Source organism: Poecilia reticulata, chromosome 18 (assembly GCF_904066995.2).
Source record: "Poecilia reticulata chromosome 18, P_reticulata-male-v2, whole genome shotgun sequence".
Taxonomy (NCBI): domain Eukaryota; kingdom Metazoa; phylum Chordata; class Actinopteri; order Cyprinodontiformes; family Poeciliidae; genus Poecilia; species Poecilia reticulata.
In genome coordinates this window covers 18,620,673-18,645,516 of record NC_088847.1, presented here as the reverse complement: position 1 = coordinate 18,645,516, position 24,844 = coordinate 18,620,673, and the positions used below count along the sequence as shown (strand labels likewise).

At 38.6% G+C, this 24,844-nt stretch overlaps 1 protein-coding gene across 2 annotated transcripts in view; it reads left to right on the top strand.

Moving 5' to 3' along the window:
* The window catches only part of pcxb (pyruvate carboxylase b), a 392,212-nt gene that overhangs the window by 302,526 nt on the left and 64,842 nt on the right, over positions 1 to 24,844 (top strand). For both annotated transcript variants that reach the window (XM_008435894.3, XM_008435895.3), the window contains exons 13-15: positions 9,318 to 9,462; positions 9,959 to 10,048; positions 23,012 to 23,233. In XM_008435894.3, coding sequence (XP_008434116.1) covers positions 9,318 to 9,462; positions 9,959 to 10,048; positions 23,012 to 23,233 — 457 coding nt within the window. The remainder of the gene's footprint in view (positions 1 to 9,317; positions 9,463 to 9,958; positions 10,049 to 23,011; positions 23,234 to 24,844) is intronic.

The following is a 24,844-nucleotide window of genomic DNA, read 5'->3' as shown; positions in this document are numbered from 1 at the left end:
TCTCCATTTAGACAAGAACGAGTAGATTATGGTGCATCCTCGTTTGGTTTTCTGTCAGGACTTTAGCCTTATTAATCGCGCCACAGGAGCTCAAACCTGACCTGAACATGAAGCAAATCATTTTTAATCTGGGTTCAGATTTACACCATCAATCTAAACCCAACCAGTGGAAAACCCTTTTCGTGAACCCGTCTCCTTACAGTTCTTCGTGATCCGATTAATTATGTTGAATGTACTTGCAGAAACATCCTCACCTGTAAACCACTTCAATGCAAACAAATGATTTCAGCATGGCGGTAACCATGGCAACAGGACTGACTTACATCAACTTTAATAGATCCTGATTTAATCTTATTCTAAACCGCCAACCTACCGGTTGCGACTGCAGATGGAAATTATCCTTCAGGGCTAAATCGTACTTTTATTTTTTTATTTTATTTTTTAATAATGTGCACTGTACCTTTAAATGAAAATACAAAAAAGCATTAAGATGCAGAATCGGATCTTCAGAATATCACCTAATACTTTTTTTTTTTTTTTTGGTACTCTAAATGACCAGTCGAAATATTCTAAAGTTATTGTTATGTTTGTTTTTTAGCCGTTTGCAGTTGAATGAACATTTGGAGAGATTTGTTCTTGGCTGACGGTGTTTTGGTAATCACCTCCCAAGCTGATTGCATCAACAATGATAACCAGCTGTGAGCAGAGTCCCAATAAAACAGACGGGGAGCAAAAGTGAGAACAAACACGGCCAGATCGTCGTTTCTGAGGGGGAGTTTAGAGAAGATAAGTTAATGAGCTGTCGGCACGGAGAGGCAGGAGTGTCTGGGGTTCGACTTAAAATTATTCCAATTTGGGTAAAACTGTTCAGCTAGAGGATGTGCGAGCGTCAAATCTGTTTTTCAGTTTGCGACGAGAAAGAAAAGACTTTCCTGCGTGAATATAAGGGCGTGTGAATGTGCATGAATTCATATTATACAAATTATTTGGAGATGGAAGCCATAATCATCCCGAGCATGAAAGCGTGCGTGTTCTGCATGCCGCTAGCAGAGCTCTTTCAGCAGAGTGGCATCCGAATGAGAGGAGGCCCCCGGAGTGTTTGTGCGGCGTAACGGAGAGCGGCACGTCGACTGGTGGGGAAAAGAGGAAGGGATACTAAGTGGTCCGAAAGGGGGAGTTCAAAGTGTGTGTGCTGCATATGATTACGGACAACAGAGAGGGAAAGTTGAGGGTGTGCGTGCGCACGTGTGTGTGTGTGTGTGTGCGCATGCGCGCGTGTGTGTGTGTGCATGGGTGTGCGTGCATGTGTGTGTGGGTGTGCGTGCGTAACGGCTGCAGGCGGACGGAGCAGCATGCTAATGAACGCATTGATCTGCTGCAACGGGGAAAAGGACAAACCCGTCGCGTTTTAATAGTGTTTCTGTCTTTTCAACTGCGGCTTGAATGATCTCATTCTCATTTCTTGTTTTATTTATACCTTTTGATTGCTTCTCCCTTTATGCTCATTAGATTTGTTCACATGTGTAAATTATAAATGAAGACGACTCAAAACAAAAAAGAGGAAAATTCAGAAAAGTTTGGAAAATCAAAATGCCCCGAGGCCCACCTCTAAAGAAACAAGTTACAACCCTTTCTTCTCCTCTACTTCCAGTTGTTTCCATTTTTTTCTTGAAAGCGCTTTGGATGCTAATGAAATACTTTATGTAGTTATTACTAGTTGCTGCTACTTTCCAGCTTTAGGGAGACACGAGCTTTATTTCTCACTGATTTCGTGGAATAGCATCACTGGGTTAAATAGCTCAGGAGGGGAACGCCGCCCCGCTACTTCCAAAGATAATAAACACAATTTAAACAATGAAATAGGCTTAGAAATGCTACTGGATGCAGACTGCTTCTGTTTTACTTTCTTTATTTTATTTTTTACCAAACTAACTGGTTTCTAGAGGTAACTCTGTAGGTTTGGGTCAACTGGAGACTGTATGATGGCCTTCAGATTAAATATGATACACATAACGTGATGTAATTCATTTCAATTCAAACAGAAAAGCAGCAACTATTGCTACTGCTGCTAAAATGACATTATTACTGTTGGGATTCTGATGCGTGCATAATATAAACACAAGTTTTTACATAAACAAGCTTTTTGTGGAGAGTATTAGTGTTTTTCTATTCTGGTTTTCATAAAGTAACTCTTTCAGTTCAACTCGTCTTCCTTTGGAACAAATAATGTACTTGAGAGAAACAGAGAAAACTCTGGTTATTACGACATTTTCTCTTGTATCTAATGACCAGTTTTACAAACTGTTGGAAAGCTGTGATGGATAATCAGCAAATTTTATACAAGTAGCATAACTTAGCAAGCCTAGCTAAATTTATTCATATTATTATGTGAAGAGTTTAGCACTTTTCTCATCTAAACGGCTGAAAATTATATTAGTTTGCAGCAATCAGTTACTTCAAATCGTATCAATCTACATAAAAAGCCTCAGAATTAGTCAGAGGTAACACGTTATTGAAGAGGTGTGAATATTGACATGACGCTGCCATAAACGTGACATAACACCTGTTATAAACATGAAGGAGTCGTTATGAATGTTTATAACTGCTGTCATGAAGTTTCATTCGGTAAATAATGACACCCTTAATGCATTACAGTTTCTGAAAGAGGAAACGTTGCACTTTCCAGCCAATCTCGGGTTATTACGGTAATTTCATTCCCGTCGTAGCAGGAAGTGAAATTAATCAACAACGTCCATTAAAAGTGCCAGCTTTGCACTGAAGTCTCACTACTTACCAAATAATGCAAAGTTGGCACTTTTAATGGACTTTTAAGCAACTTTGTAGCTGTTATTATGGCGGGACTGAAATTACCGTATTAACCCGAGTTTGGGCGCAAAGCGCAACGTCTCCCCTTTCAGAAACTATTGACACTTTTCAGATGGCGCAAAGTGTCGCATAATCGCATTACGGCAAATTTGGCTGGATTGGTTTAAAGAAGCGATTATAGATATTTATCAAAGCTTATATTTATTTATCAAAAGATTGAACACCAGTCAAATGAGTTGCAGGTAATGAAGCTTTATATTTGCCATTTCCCAATGATTTAAAATTTTAAAAATAATCCAAAGATACTCAATCTAATTGTTCAGCCTACTTCTATGATTAGGAACGAGGAGTTTTTTATATTTTTAAGAATACTACTAATATGTTTAAAAGTTTTCATTCTCTCAAAGAAAGGGCTCTTATCCAGATTATTTGAGTCAAATCAAACCAGAATTTGTGAGTGAGAAAACAAAGAGGGTTTTGGAGTTTTAGGACGCATCAGTTTCTCTACAGAAAGAGAAAAACGCCTAATCGGTCCGGATCTTGCCAAACAAATAGTCTCGTCTCTCGGCTCAGCCGGCGAAGGAACTTCAGCCCAACATCTGTTCGGAAATCCTCAGGAAATTCATACAAAGATGGAAATAATGAGCGCTGCAAATGTACAAAAATATTTATCACAGCCAGAATCTCACAAGCTAATCTGTTGTCTGTTTCGCCTGGACTCTGAGTCAGCCACCGGCTTCTGCAGAGGAATAAAAAAAGATATGTCAGTAGCCTGACTGCAAAGCATATGCCGATTTCTGATGTCTGGCCATGTTTCATTGCACAGCCAATGAGGAAAATTGAATCCATGTCTTTTTCTACCACGTTGTTTTAACTTAGGAGAGACATTAAATGTTCCTACTGGAGCTGGCTGCACTTTCAATCAACAAAACTTGCCTTTCACACTATTTGTTTTTGATCTTTTACTTTAGAGAAATGCCATAAGAGATACTTTGACTTGTATAAACACACTTCTTTCAAGTTAGACAGTTAGAGGAGACCAAAGCAGGTCAAAGATCAGCTTGAAATCAGCTTGTTTGTTTTTTTTTATTACCTCATGACTCTGAAGTGGCTTGGCTTTGACTCGACTCTTTTGTTTTAATTTAAATTAATATACTTTCCATAAAAGCCGCTTTCATGCATGTCGAGTTGCTGCATTGTGTGCATAGAAAAGGAGTTTGTGCAGAAAGCTGCCCATGTTTTTGAAGCGTTGCTGCTCTTATTGCACTGATCTCTTTGTTTTGGTCCAGGGTTTGTAGCTGCAGGCTTGGCAGAACAGCACAGCCGCCCAAATCCCTCAGCTACAGCCTTTTCTCTCTCTCTCTCTCTCTCTCTCTCTCTCTGTCTCTCTCTCCTACGCGCCTCTTCGTAGCGAGACGCTGTGCATAGTGCCGGTTGTTTCTTCCTATATATTCAAAAAATAAAAACCTCTCTTCCCTCGCTGGGAACATGATTATCTCTCAGGAAAAGCAGCGCCTCCCTGTAGTTTTATCTAGACAGTAATAAAACTTGTTTATGAAATTTTCGAACAGAGGTCTGGGAGTTTTATGGTTTCTGGTAGTATATTTTAAGGGCAAGAGAATAAACCCACAAATACAGGCTGGGGAGCTAAATCCTCCTGTTTGACTGCTGTTGCATACAGCGTGATAATAAAAAGCTCAATGCATGAGTTAATATTGCGCTCGTCAACGTAACGGTTTTGTGGCGTCAGAGTTGTACTTCTGCTGAAATATTCGGTGTTCTCAGTTGTACTTAGTTCTGCATCGTTTATGTTTGAGATGCTCGTCTTTTATCGCCCCTTCATGCTGCATTATTAAAGATGTGACACAACGGCCGGCGTTGTTTCTGTGTGCAGATTTTTAAAAACAAAGCTGTGAAACAGACTCTCAGCATAAAACAGTGAGGCAATTCTCACTAAGCTGCACAAGCCTGGACGAAAATATAGATTTCTTACTTTTCAAGCTGCCGAGTCAGTAATTTGACTCTGCTAAACTTTATTTTCTCACTCTTACACCTTAATATTTGTAGGTTGTTTTGTGGAATTTGATTCCAGATTGGTGAAAAATGTTTTTGTAGAGCATATCTAAAATATCCTACAGAAAATGCAGCTTGGGAAACTATAAATATCCATGTGGCTTTTCCAAAGCAGCCAAATTAATTTTCCTTGCCACTGATTGGCTGTAAAACATAGAACAGAGATAAGAAAGCCTTTTGAAGTTGGCTTTTCCAGTAGTGTGAATGCATATTAATGCAGTTGTGTTTGAACTATTAAACTAGGCAGTTTAAGCATTTTAAGAGGCTGTGTTTAAACAAATACCTGCACAGGTTTTTCTGTGCAAATGCATCTGCAGGTAAACTACCCTAAAGGTTTATCGCATCTGACGGACAGCAAACACGGCCCAACAAGAGAACTATTGGTTGAAACGGTGCAGAGGATCTTAAAACTCCTCCAAGAAGGAGGATCAACGTGAAATACAGCAAAAGAAACTGATTTCTAGTCAGCTGCGTCTTAAATCCTGAAGAAGTACAAACAAGAGGAAGGTTGTCGTAGGAAAACATCACTGTGGACCAAGGAAGGCATCAGAAAACTGAAAGCAGCAGAGGAAATGCATAAGAACAGAAATGGAGGTAAATTGAGCAGGAAGAAGTGTTTATGACCGAACTGCAGGAAGAGGCATCTGCATACAGAAAAGACAAACTAGATCCGTCATTAACTCAGAAATAGAAGAAAACAAGTTTTCTCTGTGCTGAAGGGAAGCAGTGTTTGGTCTGTGGGGTTCAGTGATGAATCGGCATCAGTTGATGCTGGAGTGCATGTTTGGTGAACTTTCATTAAACTGCAGATGACAAAATCAGACAGTCGTAAAAGTGGTGAGTTTTGATTGTTGGTAGTTTTTATTTGTTCTGACATATAGCACGTTTTCTGTCTAGGGGTCAAAAAAATGTTGAAAGGATGAACATTTTCTGAGAATATCTTAAAGCTAAAAGTAACCTGAAGCTTCTGAATGAAGTGTGTGTCTTTGCTGCATACAATCTAAATCTGACATTTTGACTTTGTGGAAATTAAAAAGTAAGAAATCCTTTATCTTACATGTCTGGCTGTTTGACAGAGAGGAAGTGAAACATAATCATCTTGGATTTGCCATTTGTTTATTTTCATTTTGATATTCAGAATAAAACAACCATGATAAATATAGGAGTAGTTCTCAAGATTAAATTTAACGATAGTTAATTATTTTAGTTATCTGATCAGCTGGTCAGCCTGTAGTTGTTTCCCAGACATCAAGTTAAAACCTAAAAGTAGTTCTAAAACTGTACTTCCTGAATAAGAGTGTTTGGTGTGATGTTTTCGTTCTTTTTTTTTTTTTTTTTTTTTGTATTTTTGCATATCATGGAAAAATATGGGAGCTTTTTTCACATCAAATATCAGTGTGCAGCAACATGTGGGGGAGGGGTAGTCAGAGAAAACTAGAGACTTTCTCTAGTCTCTTTTCAAACGGACTTTTAACCGCAGGAACAAGATAAAGATGAAGAATATTCACACTTTTTAAAGCCGTTGATCTTTAAGACTCTGTTTTGAGTTTGTCTGCAGACTCAGCTGGATTTCCTCGGAGATGCGTTTAAAAAATATGTATACAGAAAGGACTCAGCTGTTTTGATGCTATGCATAAAAAAGAAAAAGTATAATGAACTTATGATCCTACCTTCACTTTTTTGGTCTAAACTTTGTGTAGGAATTTTAGTTTTGTCTTGTTATGCTTTTCATTCTTTATCAAAATTGTGTTTTTTTTTTCTTCTTTAGGTTAAAAATAACCTAAATAAATAAATAAATCTGATTGACAGAGATGCATGGATGCAAAAGACCACAGCCAGGATTAACGGCATTAATTAAAGACGGTGAATTGAACATTAAAGCGAGCGGCTGCATCAGGCGCCGTCTGTTTTCGTCTGTAATGCTGTAAATAAAATCCCGTCTGTAGTTCTGTGTCTTGTTTAGAAGCTGCTGCCCCGACTGGCGTGTTTGTTTTATTCATACAATCCCATTGATTTTTCGAGCCGGGCCTCCTCTCTGATGGCGCTGCTCCTGTAATGAGATCAGCGAGGTTTGTTTATCGCTAAACTTCTCGTGGAAGCGGACAGATCCCCGAGTTATTCCAGGTCACTGAAACGGCTCAGCCGGTTCCTTTGAATCGCAGGCGTCCTGTGGTGATCGTTTGCATATTCGTCCTAAAGCTCCTGAAACGACGTTGTTCTGTTCGGGCGCCAGGTGTACAAGCTTAGAAACTGCTCTTGATCCGACGCCGGGCGGGTTCTCGGGGACTCGCCGTCGTCATCGCTGAGCTCTGCGTGTGAAAACGGCTTTTCTTTTCAAATGTCACGTCGGGTCACGAGCAAAACGTTTATTTTGCGCTACCTCTTTACTTTGGTTTGTTAAACACTTATTATTTAAAGCAGCTCCAATAATTACCAATCCTTTCACTCAGCTTTCTGCTTTTCTTCTTGTTAATCCCTCCTTTATTTCTTTATTTTTCTCTGTCACCCTCATTTCTCTGTTTAGCCTCAACTTTCAACCTCTAACGGCAATTAAGTGCAGCCCAACCACAATAATTACAAGGCCTTACAGCAACAAATCAAGTAATGAGGAAAACAATTACTTATCTCTCCCCTCTGTTTTTCTCTCATTCACTCATTCTCCCCTTTTGTTAATTCAGATTTAAATCGGCTCCATGGTTATTCTGCAGCAAACAGAAATGAAATGTAATTAATTTCACCAGCTGACGTTCTCTGTTCTGCGTGTTTGTCTGCAGTGGTTGTCGGGATTAAAATGAGGTTTTGTGAAGCTGCGGTTTGTTTACCAATGTGCAGATGGAGTATGTTTTGTTTGAACTTCAAATGAAGCATTCTTGTCTAATAAATGCACCCTTTCATACGGCTAAAGTGCAAAACTGGAGCATAATTTCTCTCTGATGTTGTTTTATACACAGTGAGCTGCTTTTGTGTCTGATTTGATGGAAGGAATATTTAAAGTAGTTTCCCTGTAAGCAGATTTTAATGGAAAAGATTCAGATCCAGTGTTTTGGGTCATGATCTGATGCTTTTACTTGACCATTATCTGCTGCTGGTGTTGCAGCCAATAGTAATAAAACACACAGGTACTGGCCCTTGTGCTGTTGTGGTTTTGCCACGTGTTCCTGTTGTGATGTATTTGCCTTCTTAAGATATCTTAATATTAGTTTTAAACATAAATATGCTTCTTGTGTGTTAAACGTTAGTAAATAAGCTTGGAAGTGAATTTATTTAGAAACAAAATTACTTGGTAGCATGATTTAACAGCCTTTTTGCCATGAATTATTATTAACTATTATTTGTGAAAGCTTCATACCGCTGTCTTAGTAGGTGAAATTATATAAAGCTAACAATTTTATTGTTAGTAGTAACAAAGTTAGCATGGCTAACTGTATCAGCTGCTTGTACTTTCTACATGTTCAACTTGAGAGATAATAAAATAATTTACTTTTGCATAAAAATTTAGATAATTATAATTGTTTTCTAAACTACCAAGTTTCATTAGTTTTTGGCACAGTGAGCATTGCTGACAGCATCAGCCTGTACATGTACATATTTTCAGACATTAAGTCTGAATTTGACAAATTGTGAAAACTAAGTGGACATATAATACTTGAGTGCAATAAATTCAATTAGCGTACGATGGTTTTTAACGAGTTAAATTAGCATCGAGCCAGCTTTGCTAATTTTAACAGCAGATAAAGTAAAATATTAGTAAATCCTGTTTTTAGTCGACGTTCAGCAGTAAAGGTAATAAAGATGTGATTTAATCTTTTTTTACTATAATTGTCATTTATTAAAAAAATGTGTGGAACATGAATGAAGTGAAAACTTATTATTTTAAAGAAACTAAATCAAAAACAACGTTTTCTAAATTGTCTACAGGAACTTTTATTTATTCAGTTAATATATGTACATAGATATAGTAGATAGTAATTTTTTAATAATGGGTGATATTTTTTAAATCATTAGCACATGTAGCTAAAGAACAGGCTGCTGTGTTTTGTTTCCAGTCACTCATGTCTGCAAGTAGCTAAATAAACATATTAAAGAGGGATTTTTGTTTGGGTTTAAACTATTTTTATTTGCATGATTCGCAAGATTAGCTTTTCTTACTATGACAGAAGTTTTGCTGTCAGTCTTCCAATATTTCTAAATCCTTTATACTCTTCCAGGTAATGGTTTAAAGTTCACAAGAATAAAGTAAAACTTGTATTATCCGGTTTTCCTTTTGCTGCAGAAGATGCTTGTTTTGTAATGTACAAATTATTCACGTCATAAACTACTTGGTGGGTGAATCTTCCGCCAGTATCTGCTGCAAGAGTGAGACTGAAATCAGTTCCAGCTGTTTAAAGCCATCTTAACGTCGTCTTTTGTTTTTCCAGACCAACATCCCGTTCCTCCAGAACGTCCTGTCCAACAACCAGTTCCTGCACTCCACCGTGGACACCCAGTTCATTGACGAGAACCCAGAGCTGTTCAACCTCAAACCCACTCAGAACCGAGCCCAGAAGCTGCTGCACTACCTCGGTCAGTGTGATAATCGCCTCCTGATCAAACCAGGAGATCACAGTCTTCCTGATGGGGATTGTGCGCTTGCTGTGTTTGTAGCTCAAGCAGTCAAACAGCAGAGCGACGGCAGGTTTCTGTAAGCACAAATTGAAGGTTAATAACTCGACGTGCATCTGGAACAAAGCCATCGGTTCGTGATTGCTTCTGTGACTTCAGATTTGTGAAATATATTAACGTTCAAGAGCTAAAGGCATGATTTCTTTTCAGACTCGTAGATGAGAGATTTTCATATTTTCTAAGCAAAAAGTAAGACCTGATTTACAAAAGCAAATCAATGGTATAAATAAAACGCCTTGCAGCAAGCCTTGGGTCGTAAGAGAATTCAATATTTGTGCTGAATACTTCTAACCTACAAAAGGAAAGAGAAATAGTAATGTGCACTTTGCATTATTTGTTTGTTTCTGTGCTTTGTGTTGCCGTGCATTTGACATGTTTCACTTATTTTGGTGTCCAGGTCATGTGATGGTTAATGGACCGACCACACCTATTCCAGTCAAGGCGAAGCCCTCTTCCACCGACCCGGTCGTCCCGGCCGTCACCATGGGTACGTCGGTCACATCTCCCCTAATGACGATGTATAGTTAATGGAATATATTTATAAAATGTGCCGCAACGCAAGACGGTGTCACTGAATCATAAACAATCGCTTCACAATGAATCATCCCTGTTGAATTATTTACGTTTTCTCTGCTGAAGAAAAGAAAGATGTGCTGGAAGAGAGAGAGTGAGGGGGTTTCGCTCTCCAGAGGCCACCAGAGCTAAAAATTTAAACACTTGTAGATCTACGTTGGTGGAAAAGCACCCACCAAAAGACAAATGGGTTTGTCGAGCCGTCCGATAGCTGCAGGCGGAGAGGCGCCTTCCTGAACAGCCCGGCTCGCTCTCTGGGAGGGGAAGGGTTTCAGCCCTCAGTGCTCCGCTGAGCAGTGATCACAGCTCTTTGTTCTCCAAGGCAGAAGTTCTCCACTTTCCTTCCTCCTCTGCACAGCTGACATCTTGGAGGGGAAGAGATGGCGAGCTTGCTGCGCTCTTTGAGCTACTTAAAAACTCTGGAGTGCAGCGCTGAGGGTTTTCTTCCCTCTTTCTCAAAGCCAACCACGAAATCTTTTATTATGTCACAGTTGCGCAACGTTCATTGTGGAGGCATTGACTATTCTTTTAGTGGTTTAATCAATGTTTGTGCAAGGTCTTCCAGAGTGTGTTCTTTGGTATAAATATTAACACAAAGAAAAATACCTGCTGCAGAAATCGGTAAAAAGAAATGCATTAAAGAACTGAACTGAAGTAGATTTAGTCATTTTGTTTTTATCTAAAGTATTGGGAGCAAATTATATTTGATTGCTTTTAAGTAAATACCAAATGTTTCATTTTGAATTTGGTGAAATAAACAGAATCATAGTTTGGAGTTTAGGTCATTTGCTGCCTGCATTTGTGTTATTGCACCCACATAACACAATCTGCTGTGATATTTTCTATATTTCCACATATATTGGGGGTATTGAGACACTTTATTTGTATCGATAGGATTGCAAAACCAGGCTTTGTGTTTGATAGAAGTTGCATATACCGTATTTTCCGCACTATAAGGCGCACCTAAAAACCTTCAATTTCCTCAAAAGCCGACAGTGCGCCTTATAATCCGGTGCGCCTTAAATATGGACCAATATTGAGCCACAACACGTCCAGCAACTACGGTAAGCAGCCGCCGACTTCATTTCCCCCCGTAGAAGAAGAAGTGCGCGGTGCATGTTGGGATAGTTGTCAGAACGCTGGTTTGTTAATAAAGTTTGATAATACATTTAAAGCCGGGGGGGAGAGGGGGGGAAGGGAGACAGAGACTGCGGCAGCGTGTCGGTTGGTCTGTTACCCAGAAAGCAGTTGGGCACAATATTGCAACACCAACATTGTGAGTGAAACAATGACTGGCTACTATATAAAGCACTCGGATAACTTCTTTAAAAATGTAGATGCGTAATAATAGAGTACGGAGCAAATTGGCAACCCAAACTGAAGGGTCTATTCTCTGTGCCTTATAATGAGGTGTGCCTTATATATGAAAAAAGTTTTAAAATCGGCCATTCATTGAAGGTGCACCTTATAGTGCGGAAAATACAGTATATTGAAAAAGGTTGAGAAAAGTAAACATCTGAGGTTACCATTTTCATTAAAGGAAGTTGAGAACTTATGTTGACATTTTTTTTTACTTGTTAACTGTTAATGGCATTAATCTTTTCATGCATGAATTATGATCATTTAAGTCTGTTTTTCCAAAGGATTTTTGATTTTCTTTAGGCATAACCCCTGGCCCTAAAAAAGGTGGGAAACAAAATTTTGTAAAAATCAAAAATAATTCTAGGATTTTTTTCAAGGTGGTCAATTTCTCCGAATACAAAGTTATTTGGAAAATCCATCAGTAGTATTAATTAGTCCTTAAGGGTGATTTTATGTCACAATATATTTGTTTTTACCTGCAAGAGTAAAAGGAGGGACTTGGAATATTTCTGAGTTGAGTTTCCCACTGCCGCCATATTGGATTTAACAAAACAATTCTTGCAGTTGCAGTGGATGGCCAGTAGTTGGCAGTGTTGTACAATGCATTAGTGTCCACTTCAGTGGTTTGTGTGCATTTATATCATAAAAAAAGAAAATGGCTTTTAGATGGCTGTTTGCTGCAGTGGAAGGATTTTAATATCCAATTAGCATCGCTAAATGTAACAGCAGTTGTATTTTATAGATGTTGCATAAATGAAAGACTACGATTAAAAAAATACCAAAAAGATGAGTTTACAGTTTGGATTATATTTTTAAAACTCCTTAAAAATCCTTATTTGTGGTTACCAAATGTTTCACTGCTAGGATTGGTAACTGTCTAGACTTCAACCTCGTCTCGTTCAGCAGGTTGACAACACGTCAAAAGGCTACATATTCCATGGTGTGTTAAGTTTTAAAGCTCCAAAGACTAAAATAAAACAATCTTTATTTATTTTGGCTTGCTGCAGTTTACAAGTCAGGTACCCAACCGAGTGACTGGTAGATGAGAGAGATGCATTTTTCTCTACGCCTCTAAAGGCGTCCATATTCAGGAAACTGCAAGGAAGGACCTTTGGGATTTCTCACCTGGATGTTGAGGCTGTTTCTTAAAAACAAGCATTATTGTTATTTTCTCCCCTCATTATTTTACAATATGACTCAACAGAAGTGTTTTTGTTGCTGTTGGCACATGCAGCAAGTCCTTGAGGACCCTGGCGGACCGGTACAGATGATGAAATTTCCGTCTAAAAGACTTTGTGGTTGTTTGTTGGACTTAAACTGGCTTATCAAAAAGAAATCCTTTGAATGGGTCAAAGCACTGCTGAAATCCTCCAAAAAATCTCTTAAGAAGCATGAAGAAGTATTTATCTAAAGTTTGTCTCTCAAGTTCCACGTTGTCGCATTGAGTTGGGATATTTCAGCATTCGTTGGGTTTTATTTTGTCCTGCAGTTTGAAATAAATTCAAACATCTGCATTTACACACACCATAATCATGAACTTAAAACTAAATAATGTGAACAGCATGCATCATAATCGAGCATGCTGACTAATTGTATCTGACATCTAAAAACACGCTCAGTGGAACGAAGCACAGAAGGACGAGACGGGATCGTTTCCCATGTTTGTGTTTCCGCTGGGTGTTTTCCTCTCATCTTGGACATGCAGATTATTTCTGGTGTTTAAAGCATTTATTGCCCGTCTCACTTGTTGCACGAAACACACACACACAGGAGCAAATTAAAGACACTCGAGCTGTAATGGATACAGTATGAACAAACAGTACGTCGTCAGCGTTGTGCACAAACCCTCCACTCACCTACTGTAAGCAGCTGATGAGGCGGCGGTATGCAGCACAGGCGGCGCTCACAGGCATACCTAAAGCCTGGTAATGAGATTTGTAATGTGCTTATATCCCTTCTTTCATTTGACGGAGGGATTGGGAGAAGAGAGGGATTAGGCCTGTATTATCACACTCTGTCTAGAGAGGCGTGGAGGGAGGGAAGGACAGGGACATGGAAGGAGAAATGGACTATGATGGGAGAATCAGACGCCAGCGTTTAATCTGTGGAGAAAAAATGGTCCAGTGGAGCTGGGATGGATCAATTCACCAAGAGATGTGCGGTGAAATTGCTTTCATACGTTTCGTCGACAGTTTATCACGTTACAACCATAACTTTCTGGGGTTTTTTGTTGTTTTTAAATGTGAACAACACAAAATAGTGCATAACCGAGTTGGTAGTTTTCAGAACCGCCTTTCACTGCAATTACTTTGATTTTTGGAGGCACGTCTCTTCTAGCTTTCACGTCTAGAGACTTTGCCAAAAGCTCGAACTTTGACCAGATAGTTTCTCAGCAAACATGAATTTTCAAGCTTTGCGACAGATTTTCAATTGGTTTTAGATCTGAACTTTGACTAGGCCAATCTCGAGTGCTTTCCTCCATTGTTGTTCTGTATTTAGCTCCATCCACTCTGACCAGCTTACATGCCATTGCTGATGAAACGTACGCCCACAGCATAAAGCTGCCACCACCATGTTTCAGATATTGTCTTGTCTGATCACAGCTCGTCTTTGTTTGCTGTTTACACTTTATAAAAAACCTATAAATGAAATTGGACAACAGAAAAACATAAATGGTAAATGCAAAACAATGAATTAATTTGTAGTTTTTGTTAGACAATTCCATGGCTTACTATTTCTGATTTATCTGTTTTAACATTTTGGACTAAGTGTTAAACCGGGTCTCTGTCAGCATAACTTTCATCCTGTGTATGTTTTCTTCAGTTTTTGTGCTACCGCTGCAACCTGCCCTGTTTAAATTCAAGCCTTAAGCAAGCAGGCGGCCTCTACGCAGCTGCAAATTCGCTTTTACCTTGGGCTTGGATTAACGTTTGGGGAAAAAAATATATCATGCCTTCAAAAATAGAAGAGATCGGGGATAAATTACAAGAAACACCTTTATCCCTTTGAGAAGATTGGGAATGATGACTTCAGTGCTACCTTTTCCTTACAGATCTTGCTTAATACTCAAAGGTCATTTCATTCGAAGCAGGATTTGTGATCTGAAACTTTCCCTCTGTAGCTTGATGACTTGAGGTTTATAGATGTTGTTCCTGCACACCTCCTTTGAATTATTGTCGGGGTTTATTTAATGGAGAGCATCTCCAGGTTAATCACCAGAGGTCTTGAAGCCAACTTTGGCAAAAACTGACTAATAAAAGTGAAGCACTGCTTTCCTCGACTGATATTTAATGCACTGTTTCCATTTTTACGATGGTGTTGAAGCAGATTGAATTAACCTATTTTTGTGGTTATCTGCTCCTTTGTAGTTCCGGATTTTTTTTTCTGCTGTTTTCAAACACTTGCCTTGGCTTTGTGCTTCTTTTTTTATTTATTTTCTTCAGTACAAACATTGTCGGTAAATCTTAAAAAGGAGTCTGTTTCAGGCTTTGCTTTCTGACATCTAAAGCTACTGATTCATACTCACTTTAGCTGTTTTTTCCTCTCTTCCACAAAGGTTTTCCCCAGGTCACGCTTGAGCAGCTAAGGGGAATTATTTAATATATTTGGTAAAACAGCGCCGCTGTGTAGCTTATTTTAAACTATTTCAATGCATCTGACTTTAGCAAAGCATTAGTTACCGTATTTTTTGGACTATAAGCCGCTGCTTTTTCCCCCACGCTTTAAACCATGCTGCTTATAGCCCGGTGCGGCTTTTCTGTGGATTTTTCTTCAACCACCAGGGGGCGCTTTAGCAGGCAGTGAATCATTGGAAGTCAAAATTGGAAATCAAAGAAGAATGTGCTAATTTTCGGCACATGTTAGCAGCAGGCATGACGGAGAAATTTCTTCAAACTCATATGATGCGGCTTTTAAGTTGAAGGCGATCGATCTGGCAGTACAGGAGGGAAATGGAGCTGCTGCACGCAAGTTCAGCGGTACGACTTATATATGTACGTTTCCAGTTTTGTTTTTTTTAACTGTAGCTGCAGCTTATAGTATTGTGCGCTCTTTAGTCCGGAAAATACGAAAACCAAAATGCGCTCAAATTCAAAGAGACATAATTCAATAGGAGTTATTGTCACTCCAAATGCTCCAGAATGCGTGAGGTCTGTGTTTTATTTTCTCTGGGCTTTGTGGAGCAGCAGACAGACAGGTGAGGAATGAAGTGAAGTGAGCGCAGAGCAACAGAGGGAGTGAGAGTCGGAGAGGCTTTCAATGGAAATGAGACGAGATGTTTGTGTGCAAGTGGGTCAGTTGTCATGCACAGCGACCTTGTGGGACTTGTTTCTTTTCACTATGTGTTGTATTTTGTTTAATGCAACATATAAATTCACTCCATTACTGATGTTTTCTGGGATGCTGTCAGATATAGAGATCATTGTATGCGAAGGCACTGCAGTCCCAGAGCATATGAACCCTTTTCTTCTTTATTGCGCTGAGACAGAAGTGTCATGCAGACACGAGTGGTGACACAGAAAGAAATTACATGAATGAGAATTAATCAATGTACCTCCACGTTTCCACCAAGGACACTTGTATTCTTGATGGGTTCGCCTGTTTCTATTAGCAGCAGGACAGCTTCAGAGCTCACCAAACCTTTTATTCTTTAGCCGGCTTGTTTAGTGTGGTAGTTTTCAGAGAGGATACAAGTAAAAGACAAAACCAGTCTATGTGCACCGTAACGATACTGCTTATTGGTTCCAGTAACGTGTGACGTATTTCCAAGATGATGTATTGTTACACTCCCCCTATCACTTTGATTGAGAAAATGTCCAAGATGGCGTCAGAAGCGTTGAAAAATATGGATCTATTACACAAAGTTGCAACACGTTCAGAAATGTAATAACAGTAAAAGGGAGAAATACTGCCCACATCCTAAAACAGTTAACAGTTGCACAGAAAAGCAAAAGAAACTGATTTATATGAATGTAAAGTGCTTGATATGTTGCTTAGCAACACCGTTGACTCTCGTGGGGAGGGCTTATGTTGCGTAACGCGTTTCGCTCATCTGGTTTACATTCAAAGTCAATATGGAGGCACATTTCGTGTCTAGCTTGGCGCGATTTGAAGCGTTTGGAGTGTTTTGAGCATTTGAGGCGTTAAGCGTCTCCAACGCGTCTGACCAATAGACCGGAAACGGAAAACGACGGCTAAAGCGATTTTGATGAGCCTCCACATAGATTTTGAATGTAAACCTGATGCGCGAAACGTCAGATGTATTTTGGACGTGCGTAATGCTCTTGGTGTGAACGCACCATTAGAGCTCAGAGTTTATCTCCTAATTCAATGAGAACTGACATGACAATCGATAAGGAATTGAATCAGTTGATTAAGTCTTATCAATTCCCATCTCTAGCTCTTTGGGCGCATCACCATTCTGCTGCATCTTACAGGAGAAACGGATCCATATCCTGACCTCAGCTTTGAGATGCAGGCATGTTGGCGATGTCTGCTGTTTGTTTTAAAAGCTGAACTGTAATGAACTGGAAATGTCGGGATTTCTCACGGGAACTCAAGTGAAGTTTTTGTTTGCCTCTGCAGAAGCTTTTAGCTGTTCAGCGTCTTATGCGAGCGTTGGAAGCTCACTAGAAATGGTCGGTCAGCGTTCAACGATTCCCATCCCGGCTTTCCTCAGGGAGCGGATCCTGCTTTTTTCATAATGGATGTGGTTCACTTCTTGTATCCATTTGCTATACATCGCTTTAAAACAAACAAAAAGAAAAACATCTGTATTTACTGCTGTTGTCATCAAGAGATGCTTCTGGTATCCAGATGATGAAGTTTATTCATTTGGTGTTCCTGCAGCTTTATGGTGATGCTTGAGTCCCACAGTAAAAACAGAGAAACACGAGTTTTATCAGGTGGAAAACTGTTTTGCTTGTTTTTCTGTGGGGAAAAAATTACTACATAACTGACGGTGTTGACCTGAATGTTTGGTGAGCAAAGCTATGATGATTCACATTTAGCCCTTGGTATCTGGAGGTAAATTTAAATTGGGTCTATTCCAAATATTTAGTCCTTTATGTGCTGCTTACCCTTCAAACTTAACGTTTACTTAAAGTATATAAGATGACATAGCACCCTGTTTTTTTTTTTCTCGTTGACTATTTCAGATTAAACGTTTCCTATTTTGGGTTAGTTGGAATAACCAGCATTATCTGTATTTGGAAAATAAAACTTTTTTCAGCATTTAATAGACTTGATGTGCGAAATCACTTTGTAGCTAATTAGATGATGTTTGTGATCAAACTCAGGAAATATGGGTTTTCCAAAATAGTTGAAACAACACATAATCAAAATCTGTAGCTTTCAAAAAATGCCAGAGGGAACAAAGCTGAAGAATAAATCCTGACTGGTTTGATTTGTTTGAATGTTGAATATTTCTCACTGGAAAACGCCAATACTGGTTGAAATGAACATATTTACACCCTTGTCCCTTAGTGGGTCAGGAGGTGCTGGTGCCCATCTCCAGCTAACGTTCCGGGCGAGAGGCTTGGGTCACCCTGGACAGGTCGCCAGTCTGTCGCAGGGCAACACGGAGACACACAGGACACACAACCATGCACACACACACTCACACCTAGGGACAATTTGGAGAGGGCAATTAACCTGACAGTCATGTTTTTGGACTGTGGGAGGAAACCGGAGTACCCGGAGAAAACCCACGCATGGGAGAACATGCAAACTCCATGCAGAAAGACCAGGGCCGGGAATCGAACCCAGAACCTTCTTGCTGCAAGGCAACAGCTCTACCAACTGCACCACTGTGCAGCCACTGTGACTAATTAGAAATGTAAAAATAATAATGTAAAAAGCTCAGATTTAGTGCCGTCACATCTTAAAGCTGTAAAGTTACTTGCGTTCCTAGATGTATAAAATCTAAAGGAACACATTCGTGTGAAAGAATAATGAGTTAAAACCAGTTTTCTGAAACATCCGTCAGTTTCTGATGTTTCTGAGTTGAGGTGTAGAGAGAATTACCGTCAGAAGCAGCTCGGTTCTTCTAAGATTTGCAGGAATCAGTCGTGACGGATGTGATCCATCTTGCGAGCCTTTAGACTTTCTGCTTGAGGCCTAAACACAAAAGGTCCGACTTATCACCTTCCTAGTGAGTGAGTCACTGCTGGGCTTCAGGGGCTTAAATGAACAACAATACTCCATCACACACAGCCCACCGCTGCTCGAGCAGAAATAGGTTTCAGGGAAAATGGCATTTATCCATGCACTGTTCTTCATTTTAAATTAGGATTTAATGACATGAATATCTGCGCTCTATTTAAATGTTTAATTCTGGAGTAATTGCACTGCATATATTCAATTTGTCAGATTAGAGGAACATTTTGGAAATATTTTTTAAGGAAGTGTTAAACATGCTTTTTATTGAGTGAATATTTCTGTATTTAAATGTTTTTAAATTTTTTATAGGACTGTAATTTTCTAATCTTAAAAGCAGTGAGTGTTATTTAGTTGTAATCAGAAAATTATAACAGAAATGAAGGCTAGAAAACATCGACGTGTAAATAATCTACATATGTTTCCTGTCAGTTACTGAAATAAATTCACTTTTCAGCACTATTCTAAAATAGATCTAATAGTTTCTTTATGTATCCATGTACAGAAATGTCTGAGATTAATATTTATTTAAGTTAAATCTGGGTACAAAGGTAACAAGACAACAACAAAAAAACACAGTTACATCTATTTAAAATAATAATACAAAAACTATTAAATTCAAAGCTAAGTATAGAAAAAATCTATGTTTGTTTCGTTTCATTAAAATGAACCTAAACTGCTCTGGAAGTTTTGCTTTTGATATTTTTCTGTTAAAATGAACTTCTTCTTTCTCCACATTCTTACTCAAATTGAGGAATTTGTGAGAAATAAATTTTAATTGGCTGGACTTCTTTTGAAACTTAAATAACTTTTCGTCCCAGATGAAATTTGATCATCTCTAATTGTTCTGTAATATCAGAGCTACCTGAAGAGAGTTTGTGTCCCAACACCACTTGATTTCATTTACCAAATAAGCGGCAGTAAATTAAGTCGAGGCTGTTGCTTTGATTTAGTAATTTGGTCTGAAATTCATGAGTCCAGAGTTTCAGACTCTGGAGACGGGAAGGAACGATATGACGCTTGTAATTTATTGACTTGCAGCTGTGCATAAAGTCTGATCCTGGCACAGACACTGGCAGCTAAATTTATTAGTTGGCAGCGATAAATTATGACTCAAATGTAACTGTGGAACTGCGGAACAATATCTTCCTCTGTATAGATTTTGTCTTTACGTTTAAATCATAAATAAAATTGAGAGACCCCTACAAAATGATCAGTTTCTCTGATTTTACTCTTTATAAGTATGTTTGAGTAAAATAAACATTGTGTTTTTATTCTGTGAACTACTGACTGAATACTGCAGAAAATGAGAAACGATCTAAGGAAAGAGACGCAGCGCTTCCAGACCTCAAATAATGCAAAGAAAACAAGTTCATGTTAAATTAAAAACATTATTAATGTTTTAACTCAGAGATCAACATTTGGTGGAATAACCAGGAGGTTTTCAGTGCAGTGGGCTCTTAGTTTTTCATTTTTTTTCTTCTAAAATATAAATTTTATTAAATAAAATCTTCATTTTGTGAGAGAGTTGCAGTGTGCTTTGGCAGCAGCGTAGTTCTCTTATCCCCTGTGCCTTTTCTACGCCAATGGATCTATTGGTGAAGAATAAACTGGATTGATTTCTATTGGATCAAATTTTGATTCTATAGAACTGCCAGTGAATTGGACCAGTTCCTAAACTGCCTTAAGATGCATATATATATATATATATATATATATATATTGTAATTTGGCTGTGTTTTAAAAAACCGTATTGAATTAACATGAAGAAAATCACAAAGGAAAGTGGATTTATCAGTCACTTTGTTCAGCAGATGGCAGGATGAGCTGTTCTTTTAAACTCTTCTAAGGAATTGCTGCGGGTTCCTGCGTCCGTCTGTCGGGTCGCCTTAGCAGATCTGCAGGGTGGAGACGGAGACTCCAGCCCTGTGAGGAATGTCAAGGACGGAGGGATGGAATGACATTGAAAAGACGGAGCAGAGAAAATGACGTGTGGAGCGAGCGGGTAGGAAGGAAGTGTGAGGTTTTCAGAGTAAATTAGACTGTGTGTTTATATGTAAGTGGGTCAGTTGGAAAGAGCAGCTTCCACATGGGACTTGTATCTTTTTTGCTTCTTTTGTTCTTGGCTCCGTTTGAGGACAAAAGCACTGAAATGTTGACTGTTTTCCAGGAAACCTTCACATTCAGAGAACATTGTAAACTCTGTAGTCCCTGGTCATTGCCCCTCTGTCACAGACAACTCTGGTAGCAAAAAGCAGTTTAGCTAAAAATACTCAAAATTGACAAGCAGAGCTTTGGCTACGAAACATGTAGTGTTTGCTACCATCTTTGTTTAACAGATCTTAATGGGTTTGCATGTGTGTGAGCTTCAGAGCTCATGTGTGAAGCTCATGTTTTATGTGGATAAATATACTATGCTACGCTCATTTACAGTGAAGATAATTTGTTTTCCCTGACAGACAGGTGGAGGACATCTTAACAGGCAGATATCACCTCATTAACTGCTGTAATTGATTGATGATAGTGCACACCATCAAAAAGCCAAATTCAGATTCTAGGAAGGTAACGCTTCAGCTTAGGATTTAATTACATGGTAGAAAAGAGAGACTCAAATTAAAGGGCAGCCATCTTGATGTGCAGTTAAAAACAAAGTTTGTTTTTTGTTTTTTTTACATCATTTTAGAGCTAAATAAAGTGTTGAACACCACTGGACAGAAATGAACTCTGATATGTAGTTTAGCTTACAGATAATGTAAGGTGCTACTTTGCTAATTTTAGATCTGTGTCGCTCTCATACCCCACAAAACATCTTCACATTCTTAGGTTTATAAATAAGCATCTAAGAGGTTAAATATAAATTTAGTTTCACTAATATGTAGGGATTTGATACTTAGTGAATCTCTAAACCTTGTCAAAATGCTAACTGCTATCCATTAGCAGTTAGCATGACTTTGTCTGGCTAAATAAGCTTCAGATAATGTCCCAACACGTTGAAATAGATTTTCTTCAAGAATTTGGTACATTAAAAAACAAATGGTAAAAGAAAAGTAACAAGTTTGACAGAATTGCAGTATGTCTGTAGGCTACATGATGACTAGCTAACAACTATTAGCATCGTTTTATTGGTTTCCTGTTTGTATCTAAAACAGTTAAACAGATTACACTGCTTTCAGATTATTTAATCTTAATAATTAACATCGTTCTGTGGATATTTTGGGGGGTAAATGCCATCATCATAATGCTAAAGTTGGCAGTTTTTGGTTTATTAAGTTGTTGTTTTCTTGCTGCTAAATGTGAATTAGGCACTCACAGTGTATCGCTGAGGATTTCAGTGCTGGTTTTGGTATTAGGACCGTCTTGTTTGAAATCTGCAAGTCTAAGAGAAGTCGAACCATATTCTGCATATCCTTAAAATTCATACAAAATTATTTAAATAAAGAACCTGAGAGAAGCATGTTGATCCTCCACTGCTAACACCTTTATGGGAGAGGTTTTCTCTCTTGCTCCTCTTGATCTGCAGTCCTTTAGATATATCCCTTCCCCAGCACACCTGAGTCCAGTTAATGCAATAATCCTTCAGTATTCTATATAACGTGACCATTTATTAAAGTCAGGAAACTTTTGATAGTGAATCCTGAAGACCGTGATTGGAAGCTGCTGCTCTATGGGATTAACCTCAGTGCTAAAATACAGTTTTCAGTCTTTTTATGCCTCAATGATTCATGGGTCAGAGTTAAGTGGCCTAACTAACAGCTTTGGATGATGATGCTGAAATTTTCATCAACAACTCTTCTCTGCACGAAGAGTAAAAACCGGTTTCACACCGTAGAAGATTGAGCATTTACAGATGCATGAAGTCTGTGTATATACTGGAACCAATTCCTTTTCACCTGGAACGTATATAGTAGCACATTTGGCTACTTTCTGTTCTCCACTTCATCACATGAGTCACTGAAACCAATCTGAATGTAGTTATAATTGGTGTTGAGTGTATCTGGTAAGTCATGTGCCTCAAGCTTATGGTTGATTAAAATATGGAGAGAAAAACGTAGCAATGTTGGTTTATTTTTAGGGTGAAACACTTAGAATCATTATTATACTCAATTACAATCTGTCATGTCTCAGCTTAATACTCTGTAAAGCTAAATATGCCCAGACAGTTCAAATTAATCTGAGTGTTTTATTCTGATTTTACATGTAAGGGTTTATAAAATCACTCCCTCTAGTCTTTATGTAGGTTATTAGATATAATTAGAACATTAAATTATTTAACAGTTCCTGTTTGTAAACATATGGTTCTTTCTGTTTCCTGCCTTGTTCACCTCGGTCCTTCACTCGTTTCGTTCCGTTTCCCTCTCAGGCGAACCGCCTGTGGGTTTCCGCGACGTCCTGCTGCGCGACGGCCCTGAGGGATTCGCCAAGGCGGTGCGAGCTCACCAGGGTCTGCTGCTAATGGACACCACGTTCAGGGACGCCCACCAGTCGCTCCTGGCAACGAGGGTTCGCACTCACGACCTCAAAAAGATCTCCCCGTTCGTCAGCCACAACTTCAGCAACCTGTTCAGCCTGGAGAACTGGGGAGGTGAGTCACATCAAACTTACTGCTGCAACATTTAAACTCCTTTGTGAAAACTTCTTGCTACATCAGGTTATTGCAACTGTAGGAATCAAAATGCTTTTTATTTTTCAAACACATCTTGTGTTTTCCATCCGCAAAGACTCATTTCATAGCACAATTAAGTAACTGTGTTGCCTTCAGTTGTTCTAAAAATGCTGCATATGTCACATATGATTTAAAAGTGTTTGACTTTGTAGTTTATCTTCTTTAAATTGGGAGTTTTTTCTCTTTAAAAACTCCTGCGCTTTCTGAAACTTGCCTTCAGGAAGTCATCACAACTTCGCTCCTGTATTAACATTTAGCATCGTTTTTACCTGCATAATGAGCTCAGCAGATGCAAAGTTCAATCAGGTGTTTGCTAATTGCTGCTGACTAGTCTGAAGGAGTGGAGTGGGGGAGTCACTAAGTTTCTGTGAGGCAGAAGCTTGGAAACATGGAGCTGCATTTCATAGGTGGCTCTTGGTCCACCCAGGCATTTTGAACAGCTGAGTGGTTACCATGGAGATTCAAGGATTTCTCAAACAAGTTTTTGATGAAGGGAATTGTACATAATGCTGCCTTTCTGAAAAGCAATTTAAACAGAGCGATATACAGTACTAAACAGATCAAACATTACATTAATAAAGAAATGGAACAAAGTCAATAAAAACACACTTTTCTGTATGAACTCAAACTACTGCAGGTCTGAACAAAATGCTCCACCTTTAGTCCTCCAACGGGATAAAATAACGGCTTGGTCAACAATGAGGCCATTAGGCCTAAAAGTATCCAGAATCAATTGCTAACATCATTAAAAACCTTCAACCGTTGCTGATTCAGCACCAAGTAGACGTTTAAAGGCAGACTGGAAAACTTCCAAAATCCCATTTCTGCTCATAGTCTTTTTTTGTTTGTTTGTTTGTTTTTACCAAATACTAATATTTTTGTATTGCAAAAACGTGTTTATGAAAGGAAACAATTATTTCTAGTGCCTTTGGGAGAAGAAGCTGCTTTAAATCCTACAGAAAATGAATATTTTGCATCAAAGTCACATCCCTAAACACGAGTTGCTCAAATATAAAAGAACTAATGATCACAATTGTTATTAAAATATGATTAAAATAACCTGTTATTTAATTATCATGATTATATTCACTGCATTTACCATGCTTAGTCCTGTGTGAGTGGTTTACGTCCCAAAGTGACCTGCATGTGCAGAAGAAGAACTGCAGCTCTTTGTTTTTGTTATAGTTTGGAAAAGCTTCAGTATCTAACCTGAAGCTTTTATTGCTTTACTAGACTCAGACTGCACCAAGCTACATACTTACAGCTTGAAAAAATCAAAGTTGTTGGTTTTTATGCACTTAATGATCATAAAAATACAGTTTTCAGTTTGTGAAATAGCGATCACCTTTTGGAACCAAAAATTGTTCCAGTTTTGGCCTCTGGTCGATTAATCTGAGCTGCAATCTACCGAGTCTGTTCAGATTATTTTTCTAGTAAAGTAAAATTGAAACAGGGAAGTAAGAAAAACATTTCAGAAAATTAGGAAAACAATGGATCTTTTCCAGGCTTCATTGATTTAAGTGCAGCTCT